This window comes from Cavia porcellus, unplaced genomic scaffold (genome assembly GCF_034190915.1).
Source record: "Cavia porcellus strain 051 isolate PalLab524CR breed Dunkin Hartley unplaced genomic scaffold, mCavPor4.1 scaffold_4, whole genome shotgun sequence".
NCBI lineage: Eukaryota > Metazoa > Chordata > Mammalia > Rodentia > Caviidae > Cavia > Cavia porcellus.
The window spans coordinates 21,957,058-21,983,394 of NW_026947487.1; the positions used below are offsets into that span (position 1 = coordinate 21,957,058).

At 37.1% G+C, this 26,337-nt stretch overlaps 1 protein-coding gene across 10 annotated transcripts in view; it reads right to left on the minus strand.

Annotated features, from left to right (window-relative positions):
* Klf12 (KLF transcription factor 12) overlaps positions 1–26,337 on the minus strand; it is a 390,323-nt gene that overhangs the window by 251,415 nt on the left and 112,571 nt on the right. For all 10 annotated transcript variants that reach the window (XM_063246840.1, XM_063246843.1, XM_063246844.1 and 7 more), the window contains one exon: positions 11,382–11,445. In XM_063246840.1, coding sequence (XP_063102910.1) covers positions 11,382–11,414 — 33 coding nt within the window. In that variant the 5' untranslated portion in view covers positions 11,415–11,445. The remainder of the gene's footprint in view (positions 1–11,381; positions 11,446–26,337) is intronic.

Genomic DNA, 26,337 nt, shown 5'->3' on the forward strand with positions numbered 1-26,337 from the left:
GTTCTGTGATACAGCCTTCCTTATGCTCTCAACTGCAGCTCCCCTCATCACATATTCTGATGAGCTAGAGTGACCTACAGGGAAGATGCAAACTCCAGGGAGCAGAGTGGCCTCCACCACAACACACAGCAGTAATTTAGTCAGGTCCTACAGGAAGAGGAAAAAAGAAGCCATAACTATCTTACAGGTTCTCAAGGGATGAGCTGAGTTCATGTTCACCACAAGGCTGTATCCCAGGGGCAGGTTTGAGATCTTTACATTGGAATGGAAAGATGAAGGGAAAAGGGCTAGAATCAAACTAGGTCTGCATCATCTGTAATCCTCACGCAGGGAAAAGGATAGGGAGGGAGAGCAGCAAACGAAAAGGGAGATATGAGACAACATGGTACTCAGGCAATCAACAGTTTTGGTTGAGTGCAAAAGTTTAAACTGCAAAATTCTCTTCTGTGCATAGTTCTAGAGCTCTAATATCTTAAGAGACAGTCTGGTGGGATATAGAATGTGGAAGTGAGGCAGCAGCCATGTGCATTTCATAGCAGGAAGGTTAATGCAGACCTCTGGGTGAGAAAGCAACTCATATTGTGGTCACTGATGTGCTGGCTCTACTAGCTGGACCGGGAAGCATAAATCCCACATCTCCCCCAACACCCACAGGATCTTCCTCGTCAGTTTATCTGATTCTTAGGTTGTGATGAGTTTTTCTCAGTGCAGGGCACCAGTTTTTCCAAGAACCTTGGAAATTCAGAGATGACAGAGTAAGCAGTAAGAAACCCATGTGGACCTCAGCACGTGCTGTGTCCACACTGCCCTCGCTCTCCACACTTCATGCTCACCCCTGCTGACTTCTTCAGTCTGCCCCCAAATATACAGAGGCAATACAATTTGCTTAACTAGTTCTCGCCATGATTTCAGAACAAATTCCACCAAATTCCACAAGCTATACCATTCCTATGGTTCTGTTTCATCAAGCTCTCATATAAAAAATTTCATATGAAAACTAGTTTCAGAAAAACAATTTCAAGAACTTCTTTAGTTTGAAGATGACCTGGGGCTGACACTATTTTCCAGAGATCTTCATTAGGATACTTCCACTCACATGGGTTCTTCCAGAATATTGTCATTGCCAACAAAATGGTGGCGTGTTCTCCTGTTCCCTTGAAATTAAGTGTCAAGTCTCAGTAACTGCCTAGTGAATAGGGTATAGAGGAGGCAGAGTGACATGGTCTCCAAGGGAGATAAGGCCTAATGTCCTTTCCATTCTGCTGCCCTTGTAGCATAACTTTTCTATGCAAAAGAAACTCGAGCCACATGAAAATGTTCTAGCCAACAGACCCATGTGAGACAGAAGCAAATAGCCAGTGCTAAGTGGCAAACACATAAATGAGTCTTCAGAGAATTCTGGTCATCAGTACTTGCTTGAGCTACCTCTATAATCACTGAGCAGAGCAAGAAAAGCTATTTCCACCAAGCCCTGTCCAAATAGCAGCTTCAAGGGCAAAATAATCATTGCTTTTAAACTACTAAATGTGCAGTAATTTGATTTGCATCATTAAATGATGAAACAGTGACTGGCATGAGGTTCTAGATTCCAACTCTGCTGGTTACAAAGCACACTCCACAGCCCCTGGAAACCTCTTCTTTAATGTGGATGCACAATGACTGACGGAAGACAAGGACTGGCTTGCAACAGGGGAGTGTGGAGCAAACACCAATGGTTCTCACGTGTACAACTTTAGAGCAGGCTTTAAACAAGCCCAGGGCGCCACACCCCAGACTCCATCCTTATAACTACTGTCCTTTTAACACTTAGCATCCAGGCATGGAAACCTTCCTGGAAGTTTGCTCTCAATCCTTCAGCTTATTTTTATCCAGTAGTCTTAATTTTTCTCCTAGCAGCCAGCAATCAGCACTGTACTGTGAAGCTCTGAACAGGCCAGTGCTCCCTCTCACAGTCCGTTCCCCCAGAGACACCCTCATTCACTGCTGTGTGGGGATGTGCCGAGTGAAAAAAGCTACACAAAATTCTGCCTTCCCTCGAGAAGCCATTTTTTTAAATACTTGCTATCAAAAATTCTTTGAAATCTGAAGGATCTCCCAGATGGTCCACACATACTCCCCACCCTGCCTGTTATCCATAATGGTCAGCTGCAGCCAGGTGTTAAACCAAAGTTTACAGGTGTCTCAATATACATACTTCTGGCTACCCCTGGGACCTCTAACCAGTCAATTGTGTTTTCTGAAAGGAGAATTTTAATATTGTCATGTCTCCTCCAAATCACAGCATGAAGATGTCTGCTACGCCAAAGGGTCTAATGAATTCTAAAAACATCTCCTCTAGCTTTGAAGGCCCATGGGGCACAGGTATCGAAAGGTGAAACGGTGATAAGAAATCTATGATGTGGAAATGGAGGATTTGACATGATGCTACTGCAAATACCTGTAAGTATCATAAAACAAAAACCCAGATATTTTTGACATTTTAATACTTAGCATTTGCTTCATTTTGCCAACAGGGTCAAAAATTTGAATGCATTTTTTCTCCAGAACCTCATGAGAAAAGAATCACATTGTGATTGAAATAAATCATTGTAAGTCTATGAATCTTAATGGAAATGATAAAATGAAAATTTTCTCAAAACCTGCAACCACATGTACACGGCTCTGGCTACCTCAGCGCTGGATGTTATTTCTAACCCGTGAGTGGCAGATGTTCACACCCCATCCCTGCAACCTCTGGCTCTGCTAGCTCTGCAACAAGGGTTAAGGAGGCCTGATGATGGGGAAAAAATGTTGCTAATAATCTGGTCTCAAAATAATCAGTAATCCCAAATAATCTGGTGAGTCCAATGTAATCACAAAGGTCTCACATATGAAAGACAGAAGCAGAGACAGACTAGAAAAGTGCCAGTAGGAGAAGGACAGCCCAGTGCTGCTGCCTTTGAAAACTGAAGACGAGGACCACAAAACAGGAGAGGTCTCAGAAGGTGGCAAGTGTAAGGAAGCAGACTGTGCCCCAGGTGGAGCTTTCAGGAAGGAAATGCAGCCCTGCCAACATCTTAATCTCACCTACATGTGACCACGTTGGACCTTTAGCTGCATAACCTAAGATAATAAATTTCTGTTTTACAAAACATGACTTATGGTGATTTTCCACGACATTAAAAAGAAATTTTAAGCTTCGTGAAAGTAAATTCTCTTCCACATTAACCTGCTTGCTCTAAAAACTTAACAGGGTAGTGAGGCACAATAGCAAACACTTATAATACCAGCAGTGGAGGAGGCTGAGACAGGAAAACTACAAGTTCAAGGCAATTTAAGAAGATTATTTTTTAAAAGCATATTAAAGATTAATAATGACTTGACGCTTAAACTGGAATGTTGTCAAGCCTTACTTACATTAGGCTGTAAAATATACTTATGTAAGGCTAAATTATATGTAATATAAAGAACTGTACTTATTGAGCCAACAATTATTCATGCTTTTATTAAACAAATTCTCCTCGGAGAACTGTAAAAAATTAATCTGCTACTAACATCAACTTGAGAAAAGAAAGCTGCTTTTAAAAATGTAACTATGTTGAGCACCTAAAACTAACTAGATATAGTAATTTAATAAATGCTTTTACTAGTTAAGTATTATTGCTCAAATACTAGAATGCTCTCATTCAATCAAATCATTTAACTAAAATGATTACATGTAAAAGGTGTTCAAAAGATGTTTTAGAATCATTGAAAATATTCTGGCAAAATATACAGGCTACACTGGCAAGCTACTCTATGTAGAATGACAGTTGAGCTGAAGAAACACTGTAATCACACGACAAGGAAGCAAACATGGATAAGCAAGGAGGACAGGGAGAGTCTGGAGGGAGGAGAAAGGAGAAAGGAAAAGGAAGAGAATCATCTGGGCACAAAAATGAGCCTCAACAGATTCCGCCTGAACTATTTAATACCATCACCAAATAGCACATTTGTCCTTAACTCCAAGATCTAATTCTGTAGAGCACTTTTATACCTCGAGTCCAGAAAACAAAGTTTTGTATCTGCTAATAACTTTCTAACCAAAAGGTGGTGACCTTCCTCAATTGTCCTCATCTCTTCCAGTCAACGTCATGTTGTCAACGTCACGTTGTCATTCAAGTCCAAGCTTCAATGACACATCCATACGTTTCCAGATTGTGCTAAATATATTAACACACTAATTATATCAAACTGTAGTTAACTTTTTCCTGCTCTGGAGATGATAATGACTTGAAAGCAGGGTCTAAATACAATTTGTCTTTGTAGCTCAGTGCCTAACAAGCAAGAGAGGCTGAATGTACTGCTGCTGAATTTGATCACACTGCAGGACAGAAGCCGTCAGCCTTCTGTGAATGACTCAGTGACTTGTGTGCTATCACAGCACAGCTAGTGTCTTCAAGAACTTTATTTTCTACAAGAGAAGGCCAGATGTATCTACTTCTTACCAACACAGTGTTACAACTTTGAAGTCCTCAGTCAGACCCTAAAATCAGAATGGGATGCCAAAGTCAGACATCAGTGCTAATCTGCACTGCAGCATGCTCCTTAGCAGGAGCAAAGAAAATACACGAATTCTACTCTGGACAGCCAGTTCTCCCAAAGCCAAATTGACTGTACTCCAAACACCACTACTATGACTTAAATTTCAATTTTCTCAAATAGTTACTTTAAGAAGTACCAATAACTACCAGGCAATACACTAGCTTTGAACATTTCTTTTTCTTTATCTTTTTTCTTTTCTTTTTTTCCCCTCTCAAGACTCGATCTTGCTACATTAATCCAGCCATTCTCAAACACCCCAGGTTAGGTGATTTTTTCTGCCTAAGCCTCTTGAGTAACAAGCACTACAGGCACCTGCACAGCAATTTTTTTTTTTTCTCGTTTAACTTGCACCACAATTTGAAAGACTAGGCACTATTATTGTCCTCTCCAGTCACAAACATGGTAACTGAGATACAGGAGCAAATCTAAACCTGGGCGCAGCCAAGAATAACACAGGCAGTAAAGGTCACACCCAGTTTTTAATCACTACACTACAGCAGGTTCAATACTCTCCATATAATTGCCACTGAAAACTTATAAATTCTGGAGAGAACAAAGTGAAAAAAATCCATTTTTAATGAAGGTAAAGTAGAAAAGTCACAAACTCAAACTGCTCATCAAAGTGTTCTGTCAAATTCTGTGTCATGTGTGCTGTCCCTGGAGATGACACACACTTCCCCACATCTTGAGCAAAACACAGAATTTCCTTAAAGTACAAATCACCACCATGAAAGGCCTAGCCAGTGACCCTCTGATTAGAACAGACATCTGTCATAATCAAGTGAGGAACGATCAATAGCTCAGAAAACAAAGACCGTGGTGCTAAAGGAGCAAACACACCGACTCAGCACGTTACAGGGCTGAGCTCCCTCACCAAGGAGGAGAACAGGAGCCCGTGCTTCAGAGCTCTGCTGCACAATGGAAACAGAGGGAAGACTTGGGACACAGTATCTTTATTTAGAAAGTAGTAGAAATAACAAAACTCAACCAAAGATCTGGACACATGGAACTGCTCGCATTGTACTTCGGCAAATACTGGGGAATCGGGAAGCCGCAGAGGGACTGCCTGTGAAAGCAGCAAATGTCAAAAGCAAGACAGAAATGTAAGCAAAAGGCCAGCAAAGAACAAACATCACAGGAGGAATTACCCAAGCAAACAGATTAAGAATTTAGACAAATACTCTTTGAAAATTAAAGAAAAAAAAGAAGTGTAAGTGTGAATGAAGGACAGCATTTAAAGAATAAAAGAGAAGATACGAAAATAAACTGGCAAAGTTATGAAATACAGAGATGAAAAGCTACTTTAGAGACAAAAATATAAAGAATGTGAGTGAGACTAGAGCATGAAAAAATCTTCAAAGGGAAACTACATTAAGTGAAATAAAGATGAAGACCACAGGTAGAGAAAAATCAAAGAAAACCATTATACATATTTTCACGGCAAAGAAGAGAATAAAACAAAAACATAAGCCATATAATCTTGAAAGCTCTTGACATAAAACTAATTCCACTTCTGAATTCACGGGCAAGACTCAGCAACCACATAAAAAGATGTGGAATAACAATAACTGAGACATACTCAACGCAACTACTGAATTTCTAGGTTAATAAAAAACAGTTTTAGACATCATAGACAAAAAACCAAAACAAGAACAACAGCAAAGATCAGCCTGCTTCAGCCTTCAACCACACCAAATGCCAGATGACAGTGAAGCTGTTTTCCAATTCTTCTGAGTATCTTCTTATGAATACTAAGCAGCTTTGATGAGAATCAGAAAATAAATGTTAATAACTTTAATTGTAAAAAGTAGTAAAACAAGACAGGAAAAAAGAAAATTAGAAATGTCATCAAAGCAAAAACTTAAAAGATGCTGTTTAAAATCAAATTTAAGCCAGGCATAGTGGCACAAGCCTGTAGTAATCCCAGCCCTCGAGAGGTTGAGGCAGGAGGGTCATCAATTGGAGGCCAGCCTGGCTGCGTGCTAAGTTCAAAGTCCGCCTAGACTACACATTAGGTAGGACTCTTGACTCAAAAAACCATCTTCCCACAAAAACCAAATTTAGTCAGCATTCCTGTAAGTCCGGTTACTCAGGAGGCTGAGGTAAGAGGAATAAATGTTAAAGCCAGCCTAAGTGACTTAGGGAGACTCTATCTCAAAATAAAAAAGAGCTGAAGATAGACCCCTCACCTAACATGACAGAGGCCTTTGATTTGATCTTGAGTCCTAGAGGGGAAAAGTCCTCCCTGCTTTTTAGCTCTCAATAGCATCCATTTGGTAAAAGTACGTTAAATGGAAATTACTAATTCCTTCCGTTTAAATTCCATTTCTATTTCTTTCATTACACAAATCCGAAGTATAAATATAGTCCTCTTTTGTAGAAACCCAAAGTACAAATATGATTCTACTTTAATAAAACCGTTTCTGCTTACTTGTATTTACATACACAGGGAAAATACAAATGATGTTCACCAAAAGTTAGCATAAGGTACAAAGAGGTGAGGTGATGAGCTACGCGTGCTTTAATGTTTTCAAAATGAGCAATGCGTCACTTTCAATGTTCTACTTCAATAATTCTCTCATCGTCCCCAAATCCCTATGTATCATTTTGTTGTCATTTCCCAGGTAAGATAAATGAGCTCCCCGCGCTGAAGAGACCTCGAGCAGGATACTCTGACATGTTCTTTCATATAGTTACTATTTGGTACCATTATCAAATCTATGGATTTGGCTCAGTGGAAGAAGAACTTTAACACATTATATATGTATGTAAAGAGGATGGAAGCAACATGAAGTAAGAAATTCCAAGAAGCAGTCAATAGAATGCTTAAGTAACAACCAAGTCTCATGGACAGCAGCATACACTCCAGGTCCTGCAAACTCACTAGCTTTCAGGCTGACTCTGATTTTGCAAATGGTTGACTCTGTGCATGGAATTACACAATGTCAAGAATCTGAGGGGAAACTAGCAGTATTAATGCCATATGCACTTCAACAATTCTACAACTCTATACTTTTCCACAAATATCTGTTGTTTTCTTTTGTCTGCAAAACAGCTCTTGACAATTGGTTGGATGAATACCATCAGTTCCACTTTTCAGGTGCTACAATTGAAATATAAAAAGAAAACTCATGGGCCCAGGATCATGGCAATGTGACTGCAGAGCCAAGACTCGCCTTTGCTGCTATCATGTTCCCTGGTCAGCAGCCACTCTGCACACACTTAGAGCGGCCCTGTGCTGCAGCACAATTCATTTACATGAATGTGGCAACCTGGGATCTTGGCTGCTAGTTCAAAGTGGGAAGCACATCCTCTAATTGGGCACTCTGGGAGGCTCAGACAGGCAGATCATAAATTAAGACCAGCCTGGGCAACTTAGCAAGACCCTTTCTCAAAATATTCTTTAAAAGGGAGGCTGGGGTGAGGCTCAGTGCAAAGGCCCTGGTTCCATTCTCAATCTCACCCCACACCAAAAAAAAAAAAAAAGACGTGTCACCAGCAAGTCTTATTCTTTATGGCAAAGATATATAAAGTACTCACAACGCACACACCCATCACTCTGAAACAAACCCTGTTTTGTATGGAAGGAAAGCACTCAGAGAGGCTTGCTGTTGTGTTCTAGGCTTCCAATGTGAAATGTAAAAATCACCCAGCGTTAACACTGATGGTTTAAGCAGCTGTTCATCAGATGCAATCACAGAGCACAAGTTTTCCCGTGAACCCTGATAAGCAGGTCTAATGTAAAGGCACGTGGAAGTTTGGAGCGTCTGCTCTAAGCCAGCTGCTGAGCAGCCCTGGATAAACAAACAAAATGGCTGGAAAACCAAAGAAGCAAAGAGCCAGGTCCTCAGAGCTGCGAACAACCCCTGAAATACAGTAAAGAGTATACACACCAGATTTTACGCTGATGTTTTTGAGGAGGAAATAATAAAAGGCTAGATCTTTTCAGAACGTACCAAATGCTTTCTACAGATATACGATAAACAGGCCAATTCACGTGCAATGAAATTGAGTAAAGGAACAAACTTAATGCCAGTGAATTTTTTTAATGAAAAGGCAGATGAAGACTCCTCCTAGAAGTAGAAGTCTCAGACTCAAGAGAAAATTTATAAATCCCGAGTTGGCTATTTACATTTTTGAACCTAAGCAAAAAGGCATGACAGGATATTCTTGGCTCTTGGCAAAGTTTTACCATCACTGGCAAGCTGGAAAGGTACAAAATTGTCCAAGAGCCACATTCAAGTCCTTTCTCAGTTCTGCATATTCAAGTCTTATTCAAGTCTTTCTCAGTGGGAACAGCACTTCTGCAAATGACTTTTTTTCCCATCGTTTTTTTTTTTTTTTAGTAGCAGGGATTGAACTCACGACCTCGCGTTTGCGACCAGGGAACTTACACAGCTGAGCTAAACCCCCAGCCCTTAAAACTTCATCTTAATACTAACCTCGTCAATATATTTAAAATGCAGAAAACATAAATTTCTAACTACACAGTTTTCTCCCTGAATCTGTCTTTGTCAAAACTAACAGCAGGAGATTCAAACAGACTTACAAAAAAGCATCAATGTTTTTTCTGTTAAGGGATCTATAACTAAAAATACAGAAAAAACATGAAAAAGGAAAAAGAAAAAAATGTCAAGGAACAAACACATTAAATGAAATATTCAGTGTTCCTTTCCCCATAAGGACTTTGAACCTATGAATAATAAACTATGATGTCTGACCATTTAGGATGAATCACATATAAATTACTCAATCATATTCTTAGTTTATCCTCTGGCTAAGTAGAAAAATGATGATTTTCTCCGTCATCATCTTTAGTTGTCATTCTAAAATTAGTTACAGAACAATGACAGTGCTAAAATTTATAAATTTATAAAGCTAGCACCAATCCATTCAATAGACACTTAATGACAACTGAATGAAAATAGAACACTGTCAACATCATACATAAGAAGAGAATTAAAGACAGTTTGCATGACAATGAGGAACACTTTCACGTTTATATAAAGCCAAAAAATACTTCTACCTATTGTTTTTTTTACTTTGTTTTCAGTTTGGAGAGGTGGTGTTTTATTTTGTTTTTGTTTTGGGGGTTGTTTTTTGTACCAGTAATAAAACTAAGGACCTTGTGTTTGCCAATAGGCGCTGTGTTGCTGAGCTATATCCCTGGCCCTGCCTCACTAGCCTTAAGAAGGAGTATATAATTTCTAACTTTACTGAATGAATGGAATTATCATAGCTATTTCATCTCTAGGTTATGAATACCACTTGTTAAATGCTAAGGACTTTCTCAAGCAGTTGGTAAACTGCTGAAGCCAACCAGTGTACCACTTACACACAGAAATCCGTTAACATAGTGACAAGTCAGCTCTTTCCCCATTCTCCTCCCCACAGAGAACCAGTTTATTAGTACAGTGCTGTTGCCTATACAAAAAAGTACACTATACAGGTAGCTCTCACAATTAATGAAACCACATAGATAATACTAAGGCCACAAGAAAGTATACTTTTTGTATTCTCTGGCATAGCATGTGCCCAGATGTCCTCTGGAAGCTTCAAGTGCTCATAGGTGAGGCTTTTCCAAGACAGCTGAACCAAGGGTGTGTGATGCTGAGATGGAGGATGTGATGCTGGGACTGATTCTCGGTGACATGCTAGGATTAAGGGTGCCCACCTCTGGGTTTCAGTGCTACCTGCCCTAAAGAGAGTAACCTGGATAAAGAATAAGGCATAGAAAGAGGGTTGCTTATGAAAGGAAGAAAAGACTTTATCAGTGAGAATAAAAGTAGACAATTTTAATTGAAAGACATACTCGGGAAAAATCATTTTTAAGTATGTGGAAGAAAGCTGGCAGAAAATGACACAGCATGCCATGCATTTATTTGAAAGTAGTCACAGTAACCAGGGAAGGGAAATATGACATCATACGTATTGCACAACCATATGAAGAGTTACAAGGCACATTCCTTTGAACCACATCTGTTCAGTGTAAGGCTATTTATAAAACAGAGATAGTTTAATATACTGTAATTTCTTCAGTATTACCTATGATTTTTATATTATAACCAGTATGAAGTGGAAGAAAAACTCAACTACCACAAATAAAGCAGTGCCCAGCATTTGATTACTCTACAATCCACAGGGTTTCCTGTCTGCTATTTCACACTGTGTGTGAGAGAAGCCACCGTAAAGCCTTTCGTGGTGATCCCACTTTTCCACAGAAAGCTGACTGCAAGGGCAAAGAAGACAGCGTCTGAGAGACACGGGCACCACACAGTGCTGGTTCCAGATTATGCTTGTAGGAACTGATGAACTTTAAACAAAACCTGGCTATTTTGGGGCCTAGCAATCAGTTGTTATCAATTGGTATTAAATTTTTTAATAGTCATCTAAAAGTTAATTCTTAAAATACCAGTTAAAGTTCTGGAAAAGAATGACAGCTAAGCCAAGCATGGTGGTACACTCCTGTGTACTTGAGAGGCTGAGGCAGGAGGATCACTGCAAGTTTGAGACCCCCAGCCTGGGCTACAAAATGAGCCCAAGGCCAGCCTGAACCACACAGCAAGACCTTATCTCAAAACAACAGAAAAAAAGAATGATAACTATACTTGCACAAAAACAGATAGCTTCCCTATAAATGTCTTTATATTTAAGTACTTAAAAGAAAAATCATATCTTACTGATAAATGTATTGGTCCAAGGATTAACTGCTATTTCACACTCAGCCAGACAAGGAAATGTTCTAATAACTGCCTGGAAATACTGTTCAATTTATTACTGCAACTGTTCAATGCAATTATACAGCTTGACTAACCAACCTTTATCGTTTTCCTCTTCATATGGATACTCATTCATCCATTTGTTAACAGAGTCACATTGATCCTGCAAGAAAAGCAGAGCAGAAGATACAATGAGAATAAGTTCTACAAGTTGACAGTAAGACTACTAATGTAAAAAAACGGTACCAAAAAACCACACCTCAGCCCTGCAGTTATTTAAGCTCTTGAGTAGTAAAATGACATGATAAAAAAAAATAGTTGAGGAATTTCTCTTGTTTTTTATTTGCTCTTTCTTTGGGTTTTGTTGTTCCGTTGTGTTTTGAGACAGGATAACTCACTATGTACCCCAGGGTGACCTCAAAATCAGGACAATCCTCCTGCCTCAGCGTCCCAAGGACTGCTGGGATTACAAACATATACACCACAGCCAGCTAGCTGTATTTGCCATGTAAGAATAACGGAAAAATGAGGGAAGAGAGAACCAGCCCAGCCACAACACCATGGCAACATCCCGAACACAAGATGATGAAGATGAGTAGGAATCAAAGGGGTTGAGGGGTGCAGCAGAGAAAGCTGAGTGAAAAGGGTAAAATCTGGCTTCTGTATGAATTTCCTGTATGAAAGAGAACCCACAAATACTCAAAATGGAGTATAACTCCATTATCCTTAGCAAGGAAGAAAATTTTAAAGAGCTGGTCTTTTACTGAGGAGATGAACATTTTTCTCTTTACAACTGATATAAATGTCCAAAGTAATTAAAACAAATTTCCATGACTCAATGTTGGCTAACACCAAAGTAACTTTTTGAAAAATGAATAAAGTTTCCATGTTTCTTCATAAAAGTTAAATAAATAAAAGTAAGTATTTATGTGATTTGTAGAAGTTCCCACATCTCCAGGACCACTTGGATTTCACCAAGTATAACTTACTATTACTGGTTCAGAAAATTCTGATTACAATAAACCATTTGCCCCATCTGGATATACAGTATCTTAAGAGGCTTTCTATTTATTTGCTCAGCATTATGTAACCTGCTTCAGAATTTCCATTTCATGAGGCAAATTTTCTTTGGCACTCAGTGGAGCCAGCTTATTAGGCACAGATGCCTTTTTCTTTTTCCATTTGGAATTACACTTAAGAGGGCCACACCTATTCTGTGCCATTGCCTCTGCAGGGGAGCAACGGGCCTGCTTCCCGCATATGCAGACCCATACGTAGAGACAGAACAAGAACTCGCTTATAAATCCCGCAGTGAAATGTAGCTGGGACCACCTCATGCACTGGGCTGGCCTGTGACATGCTCTGTGACATGATCCATTGGGTAGCCCAGTGAACCTTAATTTTAAGTATGTCTCTCACTCCTCTCAAAACATATGCCCTTAATACATATTTCAGTTTTTACTTCCACTACTACTGACTTCTACTACTGTTACTACTACTAAAAATACTACTTTACAAACGCAATATTTATGCATTAAAAGAACAGACAATTATTCTCTTAAAATTCAGAGTATAATTCTGTTTTACATGTGAAACCATAATATAGTTATCTTCTGAAATTCTCAAAAAAAATCTAACATGGTGTTCTCATCAAATACATCTTTTCTTTCAGTTTCTACATGTTAGAAAAATGCACAAAATACTTTGAAACTTTCTTCAATCTTACATTCTGCCTCATTACACTTCAAAATGTAGTTTTCTGAATTTTTATATGTTAATATACAGTGAGCCTTCCATACCCTCCAGTTCCACACTCATGGGTTCAACCAACCTTGGATCAAAAATATTCGATGAAAAAAAATTGCATCTGTAATGAACATGCACAGCTGTTTTTCTTGTCCTTTCCCTCTAACCAATGCAGTGTAATACCGATTTGCTCAGCATTTATATGGTAACAGAAATTTAGAGGCGGTTTAAAGCACACAGGAGGATATACATAGGTTATCTGTAAATACGATTCATATATTGTAAAAGACTCAGCAGTGTTAATTTGGTATCTACATGTGTTCCTAGATCCGACCCTCTGCAGATACAAAGCAACAAGAGTACCACAAGTATTTTCTTGATTTTAAAAGCATCAACACTCTGTCCAAAATTTCTATATTCCATTGTAGCAATACATCATTACTTCCTCATTTTTATCTCATAATTTATGATTTTTACTAGCAATTTGATAGTCTTCCATATGAATCCTTGGACAATCTGATGATTCCTGTACAACCAGATTCCTGTACATCCTCTGATGGACACCGACAGCTCTGATCAAGAGAGGAAAGGGAGCCTAGTACTGCACAGGTTTCAACCTCCACTCACTTTGACTCCACTGCATCTAGCTGTACCAATACACTGTGGAGTCCTACTAGGAGAAGGAAGAAAACCACCACAGGGCCCTTTCTCATCTTTGCATCCCAATACATAGCAGAGGCCCTACAGTAGCAAATTTTAAGATAACAGTAAATGTGATAAGAGAATAAAGTTAATAAGGAGAAATCAGGAAAATCACATAAAGAAAATTCCTTTCTGTATGAATGACACAGATACATTTTTACCTAAGTAATTTAAGCTTTAATTACATAATTTTACTTTTCGACAGGCTGAAATAAACATTAAATTATGTGAACTATAAATAACCTGGTATACACATTTTTGGTGCATTTGGGGATTCAAAAATTATCCTAATGTTATCATTTGTTCTGAAGTTAGTTCAGTGAGTTCAGCACCTGAACTACTTTAAGATCCACTCAAAATGATAAAAGTAATCAGATGTATCTTTTATCCAGCATAACAAGTTAGATAATGTCAGAATCCTTCTAAAATTGGTATTTTTAGTTCCAAGTTTTGTTGCACGGCTCTTCGTGGTTTATATTACCACGTGGTCTTGTAATCACCTATAATTTAAATGCATGCCTTGGTATGTTTTGAAGTTGGACAGGGCCTGGTATAATATGTTTTGCTTTCCATCAATTCAAACTGCTAAGAGAGTGTTCAACATCCATCACTTATTCTTTATTCACCAACACTATACTGTGAGCAGCACGACTGATGGCAAGGAAATAAAGATACAGCTTAGAGGTGAGAAGATCTGCTCCCCGTCACACGTCACACTTCTATCAACTGCGGCTGTGAAACCTTAACTCATTCAACATCACTGAGTTCAATTTCCTTCACAGAAGCAGGAATAATGATTCTTGTGGTTTCTGCTGCCTATTCTAAATAACATAACAATCTGTAAAATGGTAAATGCCATACCTGTAAGAATTGTCACTATTTAATCAATGGCTGAGCTATTTAACAGGCAAAATGAAAAAGATTTTCCTAAAAGGACATCACATGATAGAACAAAAGAAATTTCATTCACACTAAGGGGTTTTGGGTTTCCCCCAAGTCTTTATAAAAACCAAACTATGACAAAGGAAAAGTAATTATTTCCAATAACATTATCTCATCAGTTTCTGAATTAAACTTGTTCTGTCCTATCAAATATGTAAATCTTCCCCCAAAGCACAAGTAATTTAAAGGCCGGAGTTCCTACCAAAGCAATCAGTACACAATGGTTGTGGTACTCACTTTCCTGCTTTAAAAGATTATTTCCAGATGTCATTAGGTGCAGGACAGTGAAAAATTACTTATTTCTGTATCAAAAAATGAGAAATAAGAAATGGTGTAAATTTATATCCCACAAAAAGTGTTACATTTCTTTAAAAACTGGTGTTACCTGGAAACATGGGTAAACACTGGCGTTTTAAGGAAAGGGCAGAGAAATTCCAGTTACACCTGTTTCTCTTTAGCAACTACAGGAAGAGAATGATTTTCTAAGATCCTCATTTTCTCTTTGGATTCTTTTAAAATTTCCACACGTGATCATACAGCTTCCTTTATAATTCAAAAAGCACACTCTGGGCAGCAAAAATGACCTTGGCCATACTCCGAACAGATCTGGTCCATTTCACAAATAAAGAACGACCTGAAATAACTACCTCGGGGTGCAGACATTCTTCTGCAGCTCCAGGCTGCTCACTCTTGACCACCTCTTTAACGATCTCTCAGGTTCTCAATCATTAAAGGTCAGTGTTTAGTACTCTTAAATGTCTCAGGACCACTTGTTGCTAGTGCCTCTGATAATCCCGTTAGAGGCCTGGAAATGCAGACACCAAAACACATTCTGGTGTGTTTGTAGACATCTGACTAGGCAAGGCATCCATTCTCTCCATAAAGGTGACTTAGTTGTTCTGTTTCAGGTAAATCAATTGAACTCTGGTGTTGATGCAGCCAGGTCATTTGGAATACTGACTTTTAGATTCAAGTTTACAAATCACTACTTCATCAGTTGTGACTGTTTCTCAGTATTAATAAAAAGAAAGGAAAAGTCAAGTAATAAAGGTTTATATACATATTCAATTCAGTAGCCATAACTTTAAAAGCTGATGGGGGAACTGACATGCAGGCTTTGTGCATCTAAGTTTGAACTATTATGTAAGAATTCCAAGTTTGCCTTGCTCTGAGTCTCAAGGTTCCTACCATGTAAGCTGATTTTTGCTTCATTTAAAGTTATTTTTGTTTCATGTGTCATAGTAGATTATCTTGGGAACTAAAAATATTTGAAGGTTATTCTAAATATTTCTGGAGATAAATGCAAATCTAAGTACTATGTTTTCACAGCTACTTTGACTTAAAGTGAAGGAAATCTAAAGATATAATGCAGAATGCTCGTTGCTAGGTGACAGGTGACACATACTGTATCTCCTCCAAATTTGCACATCATGACACACCTTGCTACTGAAAAAAATATGTACACATGTCATCCTGCATAATTTTTTTATACATAGACCATAAGAAATTAGAAAATCATATGTAAATAGAGACATCTCCAACAACAGGAGAGGATGGCACTTGACTTTCCATTTGGGTACAAATGTTCTATATTGTAAGTCAAAAAACATCAATGTAGATGATTTCCTGATATACTTTTGTAACCACAAACCAACATTCTAACATTCCAGAACCTTCCTCTACCAAAAAACCATGAACAAAATTCCACCTGCTCTTTGTCTCTTCATGCAATATAGGTGACAATACAGAAACTTCAGAATGCCACTAAATCCAGAATTTTAGGAGTCATGAGAATAAATGGCAACCTCCACCTCATGTGAGACAGGCATCATGAAAAAAGTTCAGGTATGAAAGTCAGACAGAATGAACAGAAACTTTAACAGCTGAGGTAAAGGAAGTTACTGGTAAGTGTCTCTTTCCCTCCTTTGTTAAATTTGTATCATATATATGCCTCACTTCTATTTTAAGTAAGAATACTGAAAATGAGAATGTCTATAATGTGTATATCAGACTTTCTGGTGCATGTTAGGTATCCGGCATGTCCTTCCTATTCATACTCTTTATATTTATAAACAAGTATACAAATTTCTCTTCCCACTTAAAATTTCCTGAGAATTAAAAGGAAGCTCTGACCTACCTTAGACAAAGTTCCATTTCCAGACCTTCTACCATTATTGTATGTGTTTTTTTTATAAGAAAACTCTAGGTACATAGAGGAAATAATCTGTTTACAGCCATATAGAATGGTGTTTATAATTCATTTATTAAGTAAACTCAAACATACAACAGCTAATTGAATTGGGAGAAAAAGAAGTCAAAGTTATTAATAATCCAAACTCAAAAATGTTCCCTACAAAATTCTAGTGGCATATAAATCTATCAAAAATTCATCATTTGTAAATTCTCCTTCCTTATTTCCAGTTTTATGTTTCCTTGAAATTGTGCTCACATGTAGGAATTCTTTACCGTTAAAAAAAATCCAGCAATAACAGAGTCAAAAAAAATTAGGAATTAAGATCCTCTAGGAAGAAAGTCTGCCTGGAAGCTTGAGCAGTTGTTAAAGAAAAGAGTTGGCCAAATAAACAGCCCATTTTCAAAAGGAGGAGGTAAAGCAAGAGCACACTGACATGGAAATTGCTCCTTTAATCTGTTTTTTCAGCTTCTGTTCCATTACATGGCATCATTCTCTGCATCAAGAGAACAAATAAACCTTTAAAGGAAAGTAACCATAGCAAATGAATTAAGTATTTCTTTCATATATATTGTGCTCAAAATAACAGTTTGAAAAGTAATTTATGCTATGCTTATATTCAAACATAATTGCCATTTTATCAAGACTGCGTAGTCAAAAATCTGATTTGTACTGTGAAGGATTGATACGATGATTAAATTGTGCCTCTGTATGTCTGATTTATGTGACTGAGATTGTAGTAGAATGTAAGCATGTGCCGTCTGTACTCATATGTAACTCATGAGACTACAATATGTACTACTTATAATCTACAAATAAAAACTTGGAGACACACAAGTTTGCAAAGGCAGATGAAAAACACTGAAATTCTTCTTTTAATCCTGATCTATAAAGAAACATTTTGAATCATCATGCTAAAGATGTTAAAATCAGTGTCTTTAAGAAGCAATGAGAGGGAGGGAAGAATAAAGGGAACAACTATGAATTAATCGCTCATTCATTTTTGACAGTATAAATAAATGTACTATGATTGATATTTATGCACAAGAAAGGAAACAAATTTTAAAATCAAGTAATCATAAACACACATATTACGTACCCATTAAAAATACTCCATTCATGCACTAGTATTTTATCCACTACTTCACATTTAATAGGTATCTCAGCATAGCTAGAAAAGATGAATTAAATGGCATCTAAAACTTTACACATTAAAGATCTATGATATAAACAACTTGTCTTATTCAGAATGCAGTACACATACTTTGCTTTCCTATTAATTGTTGCCTGTATGCTTAATCTGACAATGCTAAGTAAGATAAATCCAATTCAAATGCACAGTACACAATTTGCCTAGAGAAAAAATTTATTTCTAGTCCATCACAACAATAGTTGATTAAAATATGTTGTTCTTGTCCCTTTTGAATTAATTCATGTGAAATACAGCAAATATTTATTAAATTGTGGGAAAAACATTTCATCAAATTGTAAAACCTGAGTAGAAAAACAATGGCATAAGCTTAATTATGGTTGACATTTAAATGAAATTTACATTCTCAATATATTTAGCAATAGCTAAAAAAAAATTAAACAAATATTTTTAGGATACTTTAATATTCAGTCTCTTCACATATCAGAACCCAAAGAAATTTAATGAAGGTAGATTTTACAACATAGCTTGAAAAATATCTCAAAGAACTAAATAATTTATTTCACTGACATTTTGACATTTTGATACAGAAAAGGAGGATTTATTTTGATATTTTTAATGACTATCTTATGGGTTACTGAGTGCCTTACTGAACGATAGTTTTGACTGGATGAAATCATTACTCTAGTGTGTGCATTTAAACACTATTATCTTTGTCTTCTGTAGCTCAAAATCTGGCCCACAGAGCTGGCTATCTTAACAAATATATTCATACAATCTATTACTTTTTTATTTTTTCAATTACTCTTTCTTAATGATAAGAAAATTAATAGGCAGTCAAATGTATTGCTTAAACATGCATCTCTTATAACTGAATAATACCAAAAAATCAAAATAGTACTTTCTGAGAATAAGAAACAGTGTATTGATTCTTATTTATAAGATCCAAAAAAGAGTCCCTTAAAAACTGGTAAACTGAAATTAGAGGAAACAGGGCAAATATACACTACCAACTAACAGCAGGTGATTAGAGTCAATAATTTGCAACTATGCTATGTTATTCGATGGTAAGTGTATTGTTATTATTTCATGAATCACCTATATGCCAGAAACCAAGGACATGAAAAATGATATGTCAAAGTACCTGATTTAAAGACTACAGTCAACAGAAGAGCCAAATGTAAGTGAAATAACAATGCCACAGACCAACTTTTCAGTGATTATTGTGTGCAATATTGACTAAGTGCCATCATGTAGATTCCTTAATTAAATCATGTATAAAGCATATCCACACTTTATATGAAAATAACTGACTCAAGTCAATTTGCATCACTCTTATCAAGATGCCACCCTTAATATCACAGAAGTAGCACATGTATGAGCGTGCATGCGAGCACACACCCCTAAGAATTAGCATTTAAATTAGCCACCCTTTCTCACAAAAAAGGAACACTAATATAGATTTGTTTGATAATAAAAAAATATAACCATTTCTGAAAGTCTAACCTTCAGAGTATTAGGTATACAATTTTTTTACAATATAAATGGATTCATACTATGTATGCTACAATTAGGAACTCCAAGATAAGCAGACATTTCTATGAAAACTTGACTTAAGAAATTTTATTGACTATGTTATGCTATAAATTAGTCTTGGTATTACTGGCTTCTCTGATCATAACAGATCAAATATTTTGCATTATCTATTATTCACATAGGAATCAATGAAAATATGGTCACAATAGGATATGTTCATATGTACATACACACAGCTGAGCACTGGTGGAAAACAATGGAGATAAAATCTTGAAGAGTCTGAGAGTAACAGAAGTTTATATTTTGTTACAAAAATACTTCCAAAACTAAAATGCTTTCAAAAAAAAACAACAGCGTCTCAGCTAAGGGCTGCCAAAAGTATTTCGAAAATTAACCTCAAAACAAATATTATGTAATTATTTCCCATAACCATTAACACAAGAGTGTGTCTGTTATCTCTAACAATATATATATATATATACTCCAAAATAACTAGAGAAATTCAAAGATTCTCCCTATAGTTTGGATTTGGATTGTGTCCACCAAGAATTCACGATGGAATGTTGGTTCTTAGCACAGTAAAGAAAGAGGTAGTGGAACCTTTGTGAGATACAGTCTCATGCAATGTGATGGGGTCACTAGAGAGGCTGCCCTTGAAAGAATTAATACAGTTTTCATGAGATTCTTGTGAGTTCCCTAGAAAGAAGATGCTACAAGAGAGCAAGTCTGGTCCAACCCACCCACTCCAGTCTCCTGTCTAGCTGTGTGATCTCTCCATGCACACAGCTAGACAGTGCCTAACCAGAGCTGAGCAGATGTCAATAGCCTGTTCTTGAGCATCCAAAATTGGAAGCCAAATAAAACACTTCTTACAAATGAGACAGTCCTCAGAATTTTCTTATACAACAGAAAACTAACTTCTCAGAACACAGCAACAATGATAAACGTTGAAGAGATGGAAGATGGAAGGCTAATGATTCCAGCTTGATTGGTACCCACCGTGAACACACATTAACACTTTCAATCATACAATTAAGTAAATTTTATTAACTATGAGTAAATAAGAAAAAATTGCCCAACTCAGTCTTACAAACCTATGTGAAGATATAATGTATAATTACTGATATCAAGTTTGGGCCTGTAAGTTAAAAAAAAAAAAATTTCTACCTTTTGGGAGGGTGGGCAGGCTGACCAAGCACCGAGCATACACCAGGCTGACCTTGAACCCACTCTACAGCCCACGAGGACCTCAAAATAATAGTGATACTTTTGCCTCAACCTCCTGAATGCTCAGATTACTCCTTGGCTGGCTGGTTTCTACTCTAATTAAAAAAAAAAAAAATATATATATATATATATATATATATATATTCACAAGTAAAATAAATTATCAAGTCAGTATTAAGCAGCAGGTTAAATGTTTACATGTATTTCTCTAGTAAATGTGGGGAATATATTTTTATGATTGAGTTTAAATATACTGTCATTGAGAAGATACCAGGTTTCAAAAAAATGCTTTGAATTTTCTAACTTTGTTCCTAAAGATGGTCATATACATCCTGGGAATTGCAGAGAAGGGAAGCTGTGAGCCAAAGAACTGAATTCAAATCATTCCCTGTGTGGAGTGCTTTTAATTTTCAATAATAAAAGGAGAGGTAACAGTGATCCTAGCACCAGTAAATACTTAACACAGATTTACTAGGTGATAGGACTATTCCAACCACTTTATCATATATTAATTTATGTCATTCCTTACAGCTCTGTGAGGGAGATGTAATTATTATTCTTAATTTGGAGATGTGAAAATACAAATAATTGGTCTAGAAAGCAGCAAAATAATGATTTTAAAACCCAGCAAGATAGGATGAAAACAACTGTACTTCAATTCAGGAGAAACAAGTGGATGACAACTTCTCAGGAATCGGGAATAGAGCCATCAAGTATATGCAGGAGTCTGTTATTCAACTTCAATTTGAAAAGAGCATTATATCAGAATCCAAATGAACATAAGAGCAAGGCATATACTATTTGGAGCTCACTGTAGAGAGCAATTTTTGTCCAAAAGCATCTGAACACTGGGTTAGTTCTATTTTACATGCAGTTATGCATAGACTCCAACTTCTGTCCCTCCTCAGATTATGATCAGAGCTCATTAATTCTGCTAATCCACCCTGCCTCCAAATGATCTCGATATCTGCTGTGCATTGAACACGAAATTCCCAACTTCGATAACCTTTCTTATTCTTATTTCGGCTCTTTCTAACCATCACCACTAGATATTCCTTGAAAATTCTATTGTCCTACAAAGGAGTATCTTTCAAGACTGTCCTTAATTTTAAGGTACACTTTCTCTTTGTGTTCCATCTCTTTAGCCATTCAACTACCAGTCTCAATTATTAACTTCCACAGGTAGCTTCCAAATGAACGTAAGTATACCATAATCACAGTCTGTTTCTCCACACAGATATCATTAAATAATTTAACATATGTTTATCACCTTCTTACCATTTGGTACTGTGACGTACACAGAGACTTACAGCCAAGATTTCTCCCCTACGCACACCCAGCCTACCCACTGTGTAGACGGTGCCACCTATAAGAAACCACAACTAACTCCATTATTTTTCTCTCGAAGAAAATCCTATTCACATTTTTCCATTTCAGTCTGTGAAGTCATCAACAATTAATCAATGGCACATTATACTTTTGGCTCAATTTTAACATTATTTTAACCAACACATATCAAAATATTCTAGTACTTATTCCTTCAAAACGCTTTCAGGACTTCTTTCTGCAATTCTCCTCTACCGTTTTATCTCTTGTAGGACCTCATTTAGCAATCTAGATTAGTGTTAAGTCTACACTCTTTACAATGCTCATGAAAAACCAGGTTGATACTTAAAATATTTAATCGTTATTCTTGATATCAAGAACTTATCATTTCTTCCAATTAACTTCAATTTCTTACTTTCATGTAAGTTTCCCAAAGGATCTTCTCCCATATAGAAGTCATCTAAGCCTCCAGCCAAATTTCTCCTGGACTCTCATGAACTCAAAGAACCACAAAAACAGTAATGAATAAATCAGCACAGTTATTTTTAAATCAATAAACCTTAAAATCTAGAAACAGAATACCCATTAGTTACCTACGGATGTTGGCAAAGGCTTACAATCTCTGCACTCTAGGAGGTTGAGGCATGAGGTTTGCAAATTTGAGTCCAGCCTGCACAATTTAGTGAGACACAATCTCAAAAAATCAAAAGAAATGGAAAGTTTTCCATAACAAAATAAGCAAGTTACAAAAGTATTTGTTACATTACCCCAATTCAACTTACACTACAAGTCTAGACAGTGTTCCAAAGCATAGAGTACATTAAAATCACCATAGGTGGGAAACATGATTATTTTATTAAAAAAAAAATGAAGAATCTATAATTACAGCATTAGATCATACAAATTTAATAAAGTTACTAAACACGTGTAAACACACAAATATAAATACATCCGAAAAACAGTCACACAAATTTATAGGAACAAATGTGTAACATTAAAGAATTGGATACCTAACAATAAATAAAAGAGGTTCATAAGATCAAAGTGAAAAGACACTATTTAGAGAAATCTGAAAGTTCCACTTAACTGAGCAATATTAAATGTTCATGAGTAGAAAAACTCAGTATTAAAGTGAAAATTCTCCTCAAATTGGTCTAAAGATTTAATACAAACACAATCAAAAACCCTTGAGCCATATGTGTTTGTGTGTAATGGAAACATGTTTACAAACTTAAAATACAAATGTAAGGAATCAAGAACAGCCAAGTTAGTCTTTAGGAAAAAGGACCAAATAGATTTATACTATCATATACAGGAAGCCTATTCTAAATTTATCGTGATCACAACATTCTGAAACAATGTACAAGTATAAATAAATTGATCAACATTCTCTCACATAATTGGGATTCTGGCCGCCCTCTTATGACACAGGTGGCACACTGACTTGTACCTTAGAAAGCAAAGCCTAACCTGGGTGTGGTGGTGCCTGTCTGAATCCCAGCACTCAAAAGGCTGAGGCAGGAGAAATGCCCTGAGTTTCACACCAGCCTGAGTCACACAGTGAGTTCAAGACCAGCCTGAAGAACATAGCAAAACCCTCTCTCAAAAAACATACAGGCACGGCAGGAGTAAGTTTGATTTGTGGTACAAAAAAACCAAACCAACAACAAATCAGTAAGCCGTTTCAGTAAACGGTGCTTGGCCAACTGAGTATCTTAGGAGAGAAAAAAATGCCCATTTTTACCTTTACCTCTCACACAGCACACAAAAATCTATTCCAGATGTATATGTAATATGAAAGTAAAATCAAACTTTCTAGAAAAATAAAGGAGAATATCTCCATCATCTTGTAACAAGCAAAGATTCATAAAGCTGGACATCAAAAGTACTCATCACAAGTAATAGCTAATAAAATGTTCAGTATCAAAATCAGGAATAAGTGGGACTGGGAACACAGCTCAGTGGTAAAGCACATGCTTGGCATGTGGAAGGTGCTGGGTTCATTCCCCTTCACTACCAACTAATTTTTTAAAAAACTCAAGAATGAGTATATATAATCACCAAAGTGAGCACATGCTTGATAAAACAAATTCTTAAGCACAATGTGAAATAAAATTATCAGCTACAAAACTGTACACAGTATGACTGTGTTTATGTATACTGAAAATTAATAGTGACAGAAATCAATGTAGTGGTTACATTTAAAGAGAGTAAAGAGTGGAATGGAATAGAAGGGAGATATTTGGGACATGAATGTTTTGTTTTATCTGGATGCAGTAACATGAATGTATTCAACTGGGAAATTTCACTAAGGGACAGACTTATGATGTCATCTTTGTGCATATTTTACTTCATGAAAACTAGCCAAAACTACTTTCTTGAGTTTGATTTGACTTAAAATATGATTTTAAGTCAGATTTCCTAAATGAAAGAGTGAGGCCCATGGTGCATGGCTCACTCCAAAGTTAGCTGTCACCCATGGAGCAATTAGTTGACAAATCACAAAAGGGCAGGCACCTCAAAAACATGTAACACTCCAGCTCTCTCCAAAACTCCTTTTACCTACCAAGAGTATTTAATGCACAAAGTTATTGGACACATTTTGAGGAGATTTCTGTTAGTACTATGCTGAATTAATGTAGCTATTACTAGGTATTATTTGATTGGAGAGAGATGTCTAATTAGATGAAAAAAACAGTATCACCTACCTTCCTTAATTACATTACAATACAGCCATGAAACACTATAAGCCTGCTGCCAAGTTAAATTTTCTGGGCCACAAATACTTCTCTATGAAACTGAAGGGTTAAGAATTTTCATATTCTCCTCCATTTATATGCTGAGGAGGGTACAAATCTAACATGTTAAAAATGCCCAAGTCTATATAAGACATATGTAATGAGCTGGGACAAATTAATACTTGTTCAGAGTTGAAGTCCTAATCTACATTGATGAACTCATGAAATTTAACCAATGTTCTCATTCACAGCAGCTCCTAACCTACTCCGGGCAGTGATGAAATGGATAACTATTATGTCAACTGTGAACTACAACTCACGCATTCCTCTTGACTTTTAATTATCCAGCATTCTGAACAGAAACTCTTAGGAGGTAAAAATGGGGGCTATGGAGTGAAATATTTTCACTATTTGCCAGTTAAGCCTACAGACACAGCAGTAGCTAAATGATGCTCTGGAGATGGTAAAGGATGTACTCAAGGCCTTTGAGAATTTTGAAGGTGAGCAAAGAGGATTTCTTTTCTAAGCATAGTTCAATAAAGTACAGCATTATAACACAGTTTATCTGTGACTGTAAATAATCTCTTTCCCTACAGTTTTACCACAGCCACTTGGAGTGCTCAGAAATGTATCTGTCACTTTGTCTTATATAATTTAAAGAAGTATGTTATTTACAATCACATCTTAGCAGTAAAAATACAATCCATGAATCAAGTATGTGCCATGCAGATGGTAGATACTTCACAAGCGTTATCTTAAGTAATCCTCATGGTAACCTTGTGAAGAGAGGATATTAACCCCCACTTCACAAGTGAAGAAATATACAGTCAGATGGATGCAGAACTGGAAAGCTGGGATGTGAACTCTTTCATCTGATCCCAAAAAACAGACTGCCACTGTGCCTCTTACTGAGGCCCCGGGTGGGCCTCAGTAGTATATGCAAGGTGGGGGTGCTGAGCCATTGCAGCATCAGCCAGGATCCATCAGAGGTCAAAAAGAGGTAAGAAGGCAGATAAGGGGAGAATGTAATAACGCCAGCAGTACCCCATCTGGAAATGACTGGACGTTGTTGGTGTCCTCTGGATGTGTGGACAGCATGCATGGCAGGAACCAACATGGCTCGTCTCCAGTGCTTCAAATGTGCAATTGTAAGGCTGTCACTGCAGCGCAGACTCTGGATCCAGGTAGCCACTGAGGATCCATGCTGTCCACCAAGAGCCATGGCAGATAATCCTGTCACTATCCAGGCAGCACTTCTCCATGTGCATTTGGTGGACCGAAGAGTCTAAATTCAAGTGTAACAGTGCTTGTTTGCCAGTGCACTGTTTGCCAGTATTTGTAAAGTAGCTTTTCTCAGAGACAGGAAGCAAGAGCACCCCTAACACACAGGCATACCCTCCTCAGACCAAGCCTGAAGGTACAGAGACTCACAGGTCACTGGGAAGCAACATCAAGACAATGAACAATAATCACAGGGTTCATCAGAGCAGGTCACGT